Here is a 12,812-nt window from a genome sequence, read left to right on the forward strand (position 1 = left end):
GGGGGCGTGGCAGAGTCTTAACTTTTATAAAGAATATCTCTTTGGGTTTGAGACTTTAGTCTTTGCAACTTTTGGGATCTTATCTATTCACGAACAGCTTGTAACACTCCAAAGAGAAAGGAAAACTTGAAATCGCATCATATGACCCCTTTAATAATAAAAAAACCTCCAGTGTGCTGAAAAAATAGATTTCACTGGATGAATCTCACAAGTCTTTAAACTAATGCAGTATGACTGTTGTGTCCCCTAGATTTCTCAACCCAGACGCAGGACTGGATCCAAAAGAGGAGAAACCATGGACAAGAAAGTGAAGGCAGGAGCCCAATGTTAAGAAAACACCTGATGAAAAACGCAGACTACTTTAAAACTCATTTATTTCTTTTCTTTTGTGCTTCCACCATTTATCAAAGTGACACCTCTTGGCATGCTCGCAGACACAGTGAATGGATTTGTACATGTGGGTGTCACGCCATGGATGTTTTGTACACGGTGTAGTTTTTCCATGCACTTTTATTGCAGAAGTCAACGGCAACAGAGACCCAATGGATTGCTCTTCACTATAAATCAATGCTAATTACACTCCTCACAATGCCAGAGTGGATTTTGGCATGGACTTTATACTTTTAAGAGACATATTTACCTCGTGCTAAATGGAGGACTCGCACTCAGTATTATAAGTGAAAGCATGATGCTGCTTTAGGAGACATTAACCATAGATGAATTATGATTTACAGCTGCACTGTTTAACATTTCATAAGTATTTGAAATCTGGATTCATTCACTTGTAAAGGTTTTTAAACCACACAGAAAGCACGGCAGGCTGCTGTTCCTTGGAATGTATCCCGACTGGACGGAAAACTTGATGGATGTGTTTTTATTTTGTTTTCCTCGGGGCAATGCTGTTATTACTACAATTTTCTCCATATTCTGCCTACATAACCAGAGCGGTTGCCAAAGTTTGATAATAATCGTCTGCATTGTGATGGGTAAAAAAGATTATAGAGGAAATGTGTTCTGCACAACTCTCAGTATGCCATTAGGTACACATTGTCTAAATAAAAAGAATGATTTTGTGGCTTTGAAAGACATATCGGTGTGAATTAGTTTGTCGAGGCCCGAGGCAGCAGTGGGATTTTGAATGCTAATTAGAAGCAGTGTTTTAGCTCTCAGTCGCTTTCTCGACTCTCAACCTGAAGTGTCTCTGCAGCACATGCCCGGACAATGGCCTCACTGACTAATAATGTCCCGCCTTGCCTGCTTTCCCCAGCTGTCAGTCTCACCGTGAGGCCATCAAAGAAGTTGTCAAACGGCTTTTTTTCCATCAGGATGAATGTGTTTTGCTGTTGTGCATAGTAATCTGTGGAAGTGCATGCATTAACAAACTAAGGCGTGAAGGGAAGTGTAGTATTAATCTGAAGCATGCCACAACCGGTTTGTTATCATAATAAATGCCTAAATGAAATGACAGACTGTGAAAAATCCGTTCAAAGTCACTGAAAATCTGATGAAATCTTCACATATGCTTCTGCAAAGTCACAACCCAATAATGACTTGCAGATCAGATCCAGTTGGTGGAAAACTATGGTAAATGCAAACAATTATGCATTGATAAATCACTGCACATGGAAGTAGATAATACCCATCAGTCATTGCACATCAGTATAAGGTTTGACTAAAGTGAAAAGAGTCAAGGGGCCGTCACAATGTTATGATGGTGGCCATGGACCACATAACAGTTAAAAAGACATGCAATATAAACAAACCATGTTTTATATTAAACATGGCAACAGACATGTATTAACAAATTTAGAGTTTTTGAGAAGACAAATTCTATTACATTAATATTTAATTAGATGTTTAAATATTAATATTCATTTGTTCAAATATATGTCTATTTCTGTCAGGACCACTATCGTCAAAGATGATTGACAATTAGCATACAGTTTGGATTGGCGGTATGGTTCTGTTCTGGGCAAGAACTCCTTGCGCATCCATGCAGCCTAGCATGGATGAGAGCAGGGAGAGCAGCGATAACCCCCCCAGGGTAAACAGAACAGAACTTTTTTGTTATAAGAGACAAAGACAAAAACAACATTGTGCATCAAAACCATTCCTTTCCTGGTTTAAAAAAAAAAAAAACATGATTTTAAAGTCAACAAATTTTCAAGAGCTGAATGTAACATTTTTGACAAGCCAAAATGTCAGTCTTTGAATAATATGTATTTTTTGAGCCACAAATGAAACTTCATTCCATAAAATAAGTATAATGAACTAAGCAAAATGCATTTTTTTATAGTTTTTATAATACCCAAACATCAAACACAGTTCACCCCTCATGCATGTTAAAATGTCCGTCAGGAACTTAGGCTTGCTGTTGATCGCAATATTAGAACTAAAAACACTGACAAACACACACTCATAGGCATCGATCGCTGTAACTGTATTTGCATGACTCTGCGTTTCATGATGTTGCAATCCGTTCCAAATCAACTAATGCACTCGAGTGAAGTGAACTTTTACTGATGTCCCCTGCTGAGTGTGTAGGCAGCATTGAAGACTGTGTAGGCGCCTATCGACTGTCATATTCCACGCTCTCCAGTGTAGCTCTGGTCTCATCTCCTAACCCGATCTCATGAAAGTGCGTATAAATAGTACGCCAAATAAAAACGAAAACTCGTGGTATTGATACGCAACAATGGACTTTGGGGTGTATATGCTACGCGATGGGTAGGTTTAGGGTTGTGGGGTTGATGCGTATCATATGTAGGCGAAAACTGCGTATCATATGCACGCCAACAAATTCCGTATCATATGCACACGAAAACTGTGTATTATATGCACGCCAAACACGTGCGTAGCATATACACGCCAAAGTCAATTTTTGCGTATCAATACCACGAGTTTTCGTTTTTATTTGGCATACTATTTATACGCATTTTCATGGCCGTTCGGTGCCCTGGGCTGTGCCTGCGGCCTTGCAATAATAGGAAGATTGTGTGTGGAAAACCCCAGAGCCAGAGCTACTGAGGAGGCTCTGTTAAAAAAAGCCACAGTCTCCAGATGACTCAGCAGTCTGGCAGCTTCCTTACAGCCTGCTGGACCTCACCACATGTATGCAATGGCTTTGCTGTGTTGTGTACAGCAGTTTCAGAATAAAGTCCTCTTTGATTGTGTGTATATAGAGTTGAACTGTAATTAGACCAAAATACAGGCTACTAATTGTTCTGTAGAGGTTGCTAAGCTTTAATTTGCTCAGTCGCAAGTCCTTCAGAAGTCGATAAGAGCTATAAATATGTAGTTATTTATTTGATTGTTCAAAATGAATCAGGTTGCCTCGTTTGACTCCTGTTGAATGTCACACACACATACAGACATACAGTCTCTCCCAGTTACATAATGCTTCAGTCTGCACCTGGACATGTTGTGGCATCTTTTCCCAAGGGTGTGTCTCTGCGGCTTCAATGGGGTTCGAGGCGGCACACGGTGGCAGTCAGACTGCATGTATAGGGATTCACGCTCATAAACACACTCACGGGTCATGAGAGAAATGACCTGCAGTAATACACGTGAAGCGTGTTCAACAGCTGAGCTCTGATGATAAACACTGCAGGAAGGGTGCTCATATATGCACATCCTTCTACAACGAATTAGTTTGAAGTAGTAGAGAATAAGTTTGGCTGTCGGGAAGAAGCAGAGTCAGAAAACACAATATAAAAACAAAATTTAAAAAATGCAATAAAACTAATAAAAAAAACAAAATTAATTAATCAAATAAAAAAATAATAATCCAAATAGTTTTAGATTAAAAATTCAATAAATAAATAAAAAAATCATTATCATGACCAAATGTTAAAGCTGATTAATTTATTAAATTAATTTATTGGTGGATATAAAAATCGGTTTGAAGTACCGTAATAGTTCACTCAAAAATTACAATTCTGTCATCACTCATCCTCATGTTTTGCTAAATCAGTATGACTTTCTTGTGGAACAAGACGATAATTTGAGAAATGTCTTTGTGTTTTTTGTCCATACACTCTCAGAAAAAAGGTACAAAAGTGGTACCTTTTCAAAAGCTACTAATATAACATTTAGATTTTAGGTACTAATATTAACCTCTTGAGACCCGGCAAAACATTTTAGGAAAAAATTTAGTATTTTTTCATGTCATTACACTGTTTAGAGCATTAATAAAAATGTAAAAAATAAAATAAAAACAAAATAAAAAATGAGATTTCATTCATAAGTTATGCTACGTCCTTGGTAGAGGACATCGGGACTCAAATTTTTTTTTTTTAATAAAAAGACATGAATGAACATGCATAGGCAAAAACAATAGATTTTTTTTACATTTATTGACAAGATTTTCATAATAATCTATAATATTTCATAGGAATATTGGAATATCATTTCTTTCCCTATTTATTTGTTGTGTCTCCCAAAATGTGTAATAAACATGCTTTTAGTCATATGATGTATAAAATAAATGTCCTGTTTCGTAACAGAAAGTCATATTTTGATTTGAAACCCCATAACATTTTCCTGAGATGCTGATTTATGACACACAGTTTAAAAATGAGTCAGATTTAAATGATAATTACAAAATATTATCATATTTCCATAAGAGTGTCAATACATTAATATCAGACATTTTTGAAGACCAAGGAGAGGGGGTGGTCATAGTGAAACATCCAAACATTTAGTATCTAGAATATGTACACTAAGGTATACGTATGCATCTTTTGGGGTAAAAAAGGCTGTAAAGATGTACATTTTGAAAAGGTACCGCCTCAGTGACAGCTTTTGTACCTTTTATTTTTATCCTGAGAGTGTTCAATAAAAGGCAGTCTTTACCAACATTTCTCAAATGATCTTCTTTTGTGTTTCACAGAAGAAAGTAAGGAGCAGAAATCTTCACGTTAATGTGCTGTTGATTTTTCTCTTGACTGTGGTTGTCCTGTCTCTCTCTAGACACATTCCAGAAGGATGTGTGCGTCATTGACAGAGGCATGTGAAGAGCAGAGAGACGTGTGTGTGAACCGTTCAAATAGCAGACGAGTGTGAGCCTGATGAATTCAACAGGACCTTTTAACCTGCTGCTCATGTGTTTAATAAAACAGAAAACAGACACTTTCTTGAATGATCTCTGTCAATAAAGTGTGAATTCTCCTGAAAACTAAAGCCGCACTTGAGTTCCAGCATGAAATATTAGACTATTAAAACTCATTACTAAGACTGTGAACTTATGTGTTATACGTATAAATGGAAAGTTAGACCTAATTAGTGCATTGGTACATTTTTGTTCAGCATGTTAGTATATTTTAATTATTAATTAATTTATTAATAATGTACATATTTATTTACATGTGTTCACCATGTCTTAAATATTTATAAAAATTAAAATATTTAATAGGTATATATTTAAGAATATATTTTTAGTAAGTTTTTTTTTTAATTATATTATATTTTGTCAGGGTTTCCCAAAAGATTGTGGGTGCAGGGGGTTTGTGCGTTGATGAAAAGCTGATCATTAAAGGCAGAGTAAGTGATTTCTGGTAGCCAATTGTTTTGTTTTGAAAAATCACTTACTCTGCCTTTAATTAAATAATTAAAACAGAAAATCTAAATAATAAACACACACACACACACTTAAATATTTTATTTGTTTACTTGAATGTCATGTGACCATTACCCAACATCAGAGAACTGTGAACATGAAAATGTGTTGTTAATTTATTAAGATATTAACTTAAAATCTCAGGGGTACTTCAAATAAACATTTTAGATCGACAGAGTTCCCTGACAAAAAAGTTTGGGAGTCCCTGAGTTACATAATAAAATGTAAAAGTTACATTTGATTGGATGAAAGTGCATAAAGATCTCCAGCAGAGGGCAGACTGACTCAAACATCATGTGGACTGATGTTTACGAAGAAGAATTTCTGCAGCTCAAATGGCTATGCAATATAAACATTATAATAATATAATATACTATGTCAAATGTAATATATATATATATATATATATATACTGTATATATTCCTCATATCTGAAGAAACACGTAGAGAGAAGCATCTGTTGACATGATCCTGATAGATACAGCCCTGCTGTAGGTTCTCTGGTTCTCAGGAGGACTGAATGAATGTCTGATTCTCTGCAGAGTGCGGCTGCTGTTGTTTGATGCCAGTTTGACTTTGGTCTAAATATATTTTCATAACATTGACCCTATATGATGGCAACACGCTGTTTTTTTAATATAAGGTCAGGTCTAGTGTTACAGGCCACTGTATCAAGTGGATTCATAAATCTAACACTGAAATCTGATGTTCCTGCTTTACTACTACAGACAAAAACATTGATTCTTCATGCACTGGTTAGTTTTGAGATTTTGGGTTATTCAGCTTTTCATAACTCAGACTAATGGAAAGAAAACATCCTAAATAGACCTTTAAGTGTTTATTTTATTACACTTTATCTATTTGCGTCTGTAGACTTCAATTACAGTACATATCTTTAAAGCCATTTTATCAAAAATAATTTTTTTCTTCTGCAAAGTCAGAAATCTCTGCTTCAGCAGCACTTACATACACTTATATACATTACAGTTTTATTCATATCTATATTCTGAGGGTATTTACAGAGGGGTTTGTTCATATGTCATTCGTCTAATTTTATACATACAATTTTATTCCTAAAAAAAACTTGGTGACGGTATTTTCAGATTTATGGAGTGATAAAACAGATATCTAAAATCAACTTTCCGAAAATATTTAATTCCAATATGTCAATTAATAAATTAAGCAAAAATGTTGAACCTGGCTTTACAATGTTCAGATTTTTGTTCTGGAAAATTATGCAAATTAGTGCATATTCAATTAGATAATGGCTCATTTGCAAATTTAAAGTCTGTGTAAAGCAATATTAAATATATGTTCTGAGTTTCACACCACAGAAAAAATGTGTTGTTAACCACCCAGCCATATTTGAATGGCAAAAAAAACGCCAAGTAAATAAAATAAGGTATCAAAATCTTGAAAAAAAAATAAGCAGTATTCTCTGCGGGGCGTGTCCGCTGGCGGCGCTGAAGCCACGCCCACTCGCGGGAAAGCTGCCGCCTCTCTGTCAAATACCGCTACAACCTGAATGGATCAGACATGATTTCAGCCCCGCCCAAAAAATCATGAATACAAAAATAGTGAAAAACTATTTAATGGCCTAACTCCACGATTCAGTGCTACAGTTCACATATAGTTGTTGTAACGTGTTTCAGCAATACATTTCTAAAATGTTTGTGTTTAGAAACAATTCTCTGAATTGCCTTTCCAAGACTTTAATGTTTGCAATTCTTAATGTAATTATCAACTGGGGAAAGTATGATTTCTAATTAAAATTTTTACCTTATTCACCCGTGGTGTCTTGCCTTTATCAGGCATACTGTATCTTTAGTTCTGCTCCAAAAATACATATTCACAATCATTGCAGATGAGACCATCATGCAGTGTGTGTTTTTCTAGGTCAGCATGAGAGGATCAGGGTTTGAGAGAGATGTTTCAGCACAGCAGGGGGGTCCGTGAGGAGAGGAATGTGGCCCTGCTGCTCGACAGGTGCTGGATTCAAAACACACACATGCAGACAGACAAATCACAACACACACACACACACACACACACACACAATACACCCCGAGGAGAAAACACTCTTTCTTATGTGAACTTTGATGTAAGACATTAGCATTTATTAGAAATGCAGCATTACATCACTTGCTCACCAGTGGATCCTCTGCAGTGAATGGGTGCCGTCAGAATGAGAGTCCAAACAGCTGATAAAAACATCACAGTAATCCACAAGTAATCCACAAGACTCCAGTCCATAATAACACTTCCTCCTGTGAAAAAGTCAATCTCCTGTTGTCTGCTCTCACATAAACATCCACCAATATATTTGTTTAGAACTGTTTTGGCTTGTAAACGTTTCTTGATGTGTACGTATTTCTCTCCTGATTCAGACGAAATGAACTGTAGGAAGCATTATAGTGGATAGTAACGTCTTAATAATGGATTTCTTTACTACAAACACACAACTTATCATGTCACAAGACATTAACTGATGCACTGGAGTGGTGTGGATTACTTGTGGATTATTGTGATGTTTTTATCAGCTGTTTGGACTCTCATTCTGACGGCACCCATTCACTGCAGAGGATCCATTGCTGAGCAAGTGATGCAATGCTACATTTCTCTGAATCTGTTCCCATGAAGAAACAAATTCATCTAAATCTTGGATGTCCTGAGGATTAGAATTTTTTTTCGCATATTTTCATTTTTGGGTGAACTATTCCTTTAATTCTGACATTTTATTGTTGCCAGATGTTAGTGGACCATGTTGATAGTTGATCTACACCTGTGTTTATTCCAACCGGACACCTGTGTGGAAAAAATCACTGCCAATAAAATGCCTCAGAAAAGCGCTGTTAGTCCTGAGAAAATCTCTAGCAACATATGTTTTGATATTTTATAAGTAATACAATGACATTCTGAATTAAGAGTGGCTTAAGTGTCCAAATACTTTTTGGAGCCACTGCATATTGACATTTCACAGCATAGCAGACGAATCAGCTCTGAGCAGATAAACTGGCACAGCAGACAGATAGTAAAGAGCCGTGGAGCCATGAGATGAACCGAACGTGTAAGGAGAGAGTGAAAGATTTGCGCTCTAATAATATCCTCCACTGACAGATTAGAGATACAGAGACGCTGTGGGTTAAATAAGAGGGCACATCTCTATTCTGTTATCAATAATCCGTTTGAGGACAACACGATACAAACCCACATTGTAAGGTAAGATGCTTCTACTGATGGGACATCTGCTGATCACAAGAGACATTGAAAAAATATATATTTCATGCTAAACTAAATGCAAGCGGTCTTCCGTTAATTTTGAGGTACTCTTGTTTTTTTGTTTATTTAGTACATTTCTGTATTTAATTTCCAGACACTGTTTTATTGTCTTATTAATAGCTTTTTGAAATAGTGAAAGTCTCATTTTATCAGCGTTCTTCATCCTGACATTCTCATAACTTTCATAATTAATAAAGTCTCTCGTAATGGTCAGGTAAGTATATGGGTTATTATGATGCATTAGAGAAATATAATTTAATATAATTAGTAGTTTTATCAATTTATCAATTTGTGAATAATTTCTGCAGATAAATTGAATAATCTAATCTAATCTAATCTAATATAATATAATATAATATAATAAATTTACCTAGGACAGTTGTTCTGTGTTGATATTTGTGAGTAATTGACGGTTTTCTTACAACCTTAAGCATTTATTTTTTCCAAAATGTACCCTACACCAAATGCTTTACCTCTTTAGATAACTTTCTATTTGTGGAACCGGACGGGTCCAAATTCTTGCTCTTGTGTTAATCCAGCTGAGAAAGTAGTAGGATCCCTCATGACTTTGTTTGAGGGGTGTTTCGGTCACTGACTAGAGATATGCAGAAAATGTGAGTGGGTCAGAGGAGGACAGGATGTGGCCGTGATGTATTCCTAAATTCAGTCAGTGGAAATTCAGTGGGAGTTAAATTTGATGTATCAAATGCATCTAGAAATCACTGAATAAAATGATTTTGCTCTCTTTTAGTTGCCAAGATGCCTGAACAAGGGTAAGTGTGGATCTCTAATACCAACAATAATCTCTGGTAATAAGTTGTCAGTATATACTAATGTACATTTTATGCTGTATTTTCAGGCAAGAGGTAAGTTATGCATTATTTTTTTCTAACAAATCAACTAAAACTTTGATTATTTGATCATCTGTACTACCTGTACTGCGGTATAACTTTCACATCTCTGGCCCAGAGGAAGTCCAAGATCTCAGCCTCAAGAAAGCTTATGCTAAAGGTTGGTTTGCAGCACGTATATATTCAACATTTACATTAATATTTATCATTTTTTTCCCGCTCAACAAGCAGCAATATTTGAGATTTAAGATTTTAATACTTGGAGGTTAGAGGTTTGTTAAAATCACTAATTCATAAGAAGAATAGTATTTTTTTTTTTGAGTCAATAACACATCACTAGATGTCTTAACCAAGATAATGTTGGGACTGTCCCAATTCCACAATTCTAGTCTTAAAAGTAAGTGTGTACCAGGACCGAAAAATGCCAAAGCTCAGTGCCCTTAATGAACACTAAATCCAGAATATCTCAAATTATGGCTTCAGAGCAGTATTTGAGGCTAAGCTTATCCCATCATTCATCATATTAATTAATATATTACATATAATCTGGTAGTAAAACACTTGCAACTGATTTGTATCACTTAATTGCAAGCACCACAATTAATAAACAATGTCTTGTGTTACATAGGGATACTAAAGAGACATTAAGAAATTTATTTTAAAGTGCAAAGTATTGAAAACCAAAATGTGTAAATAAAGCTCTGTAAATACTTTACTTGGATTTTTATACAACACTGTAAGTGTGTCCCATCAGGTAATTAAACGTTCTACACACTTGTGGTCCCACTTGAACACTTGGGCTAAATACCCAAAATATGCCACAGAAGTAGACAAGTTGTCAAAAGCAAAGACCACGGATTGGGTATTGGGACAGTCACAGGCCCATTGACATTTAGATGTGTGTGGTTTCAGAGTTTGATGGTGGCCAAGGCCAAAGAGGAGCTGGATCAGGAGATGTTGGATAAAGAGGAGGAGAAGCAGAGGTATCTGCTGGAGAAAATTCCTCCTCTGCAGACACAGGGCATGTCATTCGCTGAGCTTCAGGTAACCGTGCTAAATGAAGTCCCCCTCCAAACTTACAGTTTTGCTCATTTGGTGCCACACAACAATCCTCACGACTTGAAATCTAATGGTACAATCACTGCTGCTTGTGCTACTGCAACCATTGCTTATTTGCATATTAGCTTTCATAAGGCTGATGCAAATGTCTTGCCCAATGCCTATCTTAATTTGACTAATTGCAATGTAAATAGCCAACCATGGACATTTTTATGAGATGTATGTTTGAGTGAAACGATAAGTAGGAAAATTGCCATTTGATATTTGGTTTCTTATAACAAAAGACCTTTTTGGTTGAGCTTTTATGTTGTTAGTCGGCACCGTGTGTAATATAACACGCATTCACATAAAAAAAAAGGATTCCTGAAATTCAGTTAACATTTCTGTCTCTTTTAGGAACTCTGTCAAGAGCTTCATGCTAAGATTGATGTGGTGGATGAGGAGCGCTATGATATTGAAGCCAAAGTCTTACTGAATAAGCGTGAGGTATGAAAACCACATAAGCCATAGTTTAATAACCAGCTGGACAATGTCACAAGTTACTGTCTCCATCTGCTCTATTTGTAGGCTTCTAATATTAGTGTGCAATTCTTTGTGATTGTGATTTCATGAAAAGGTGGTAGAAATTTTGGTAGATGTTTTTTTTTTACAGAGGTATGGGCTATGAGCTGCCTTGCTGTCTACTCCCTACATAGGCCTAGTCAATTGCCTTCTAAGGGAAGATACGAACTGAAATTGAATCTAATTAGATACAATGTAAATAGACTACAACTGTGTCGTACAAAAAGTGCTACTCATGGGAATCAACTCCCAATTGATTCCAGTACAGTTTGGCATTAGCATGTTGCTAAGCTAACAACATGAGACTCTAATCAGCATAAAAATGACATCAAAGTACACACAAATATTTGCTAAAATAGTACATTAATTAGTATTAAATATATTTAGATATACTGTTCACTTTTGAAAGAATTTTGTTCATAATTGACATTTCTCTTGCTTCGCTTGCTATCTTGCATGGATTTTTACATTGCAGTGCATTATGGGATTGCCTTCTCCACAACAAATACGTGAGCTGCGTCCGGAATCACACACTGTCTGAGTACTACAGTGCAGCAGTACAGTATGAATGTGTGTAGTATGAATTTAATCCGGACATACTACATCATGCTGTCATTAGCTGTTTCCATCCAAAGTTGCGAATTTGAATTATGCACAAAATTGGAATATCGCATAAAACATTTGCATCACCGTTTCCATCCAGCGAGATGAAGAGAACAAAATTGTCACTTCCTGATAAACTGGTGCCAAATATCAGTAAAAAAAATTTTTAATTCTTAGTATGAGAAGCCACTGCGGGTCTTAATCATATAATAGCAATTTATTCAGTAAATGTGTTTCCATCGTGGTTTATGCATGTTTTATTATCGGATAAAAAATTGATCCGACTCAGTTGAGTGCATAAGCTTTTTATGCATATTTTTAAGACTCTATGCGTATCTTGCCATTTCCATTCAGCATTTGCACCAAAATGCACATAAAATCGTTTTTTTGTCTACTGTTTTATGAATAAGAATTCGGAAATACTATTCAATTCAAAAAAGATAGCAATGCTACCTTTGAACCTGTGAAGGTATAATTATGCTATCTATGTAGTGAGCTCACTAGCTTTTGGAACAAAGCCTTAGTGTGTATATATGCATATAGATATCTAATAAGCAACTAAACAAACGACCGTCCATCCTCTAGGTCAAAGACCTGAACATTAAAGTTCTGGACCTGAGGGGGAAGTTCAAGCGGCCCACCCTGAGGAGGGTGAGGGTTTCAGCAGACGCCATCCTCCGATCTCTCCTAGGCTCAAAGCACAAAGTCTCAATGGACCTACGAGCCAACCTCAAATCTGTAAAGAAAGAGGATACTGAGAAGGTATGACGTCATCTGAACATGTAAAGTTATATGACCAAGCCATTCAAGCCATGTCAGATGGGTATATCGATATGAATCAA

At 36.1% G+C, this 12,812-nt stretch overlaps 2 protein-coding genes across 2 annotated transcripts in view; both read left to right on the forward strand.

Annotated features, from left to right (window-relative positions):
* Positions 1–1,447, forward strand: part of phlda3 (pleckstrin homology-like domain, family A, member 3) — a 3,963-nt gene extending 2,516 nt beyond the window's left edge. Inside the window, exon 2 of the mRNA XM_016511373.1 lies at positions 251–1,447. The gene's annotated coding sequence lies outside the window, so the exon portion shown is untranslated. The remainder of the gene's footprint in view (positions 1–250) is intronic.
* Positions 1,448–8,663: 7,216 nt separating this feature from the next.
* On the forward strand, positions 8,664–12,738 carry LOC107707370 (troponin I, slow skeletal muscle-like). The gene is made up of 7 exons (XM_016511358.1): positions 8,664–8,836; positions 9,648–9,669; positions 9,756–9,762; positions 9,866–9,907; positions 10,660–10,791; positions 11,203–11,292; positions 12,556–12,738. The coding sequence occupies exons 2-7, from the start codon at positions 9,656–9,658 to the stop codon at positions 12,736–12,738; spliced, it is 468 nt and encodes a 155-aa protein (XP_016366844.1). The 5' UTR covers positions 8,664–8,836; positions 9,648–9,655.
* Positions 12,739–12,812: the final 74 nt, after the last annotated feature.

Source organism: Sinocyclocheilus rhinocerous, unplaced genomic scaffold (assembly GCF_001515625.1).
Source record: "Sinocyclocheilus rhinocerous isolate Xijiao unplaced genomic scaffold, SAMN03320098_v1.1 scaffold625, whole genome shotgun sequence".
Classification (NCBI taxonomy): Eukaryota; Metazoa; Chordata; class Actinopteri; order Cypriniformes; family Cyprinidae; genus Sinocyclocheilus; species Sinocyclocheilus rhinocerous.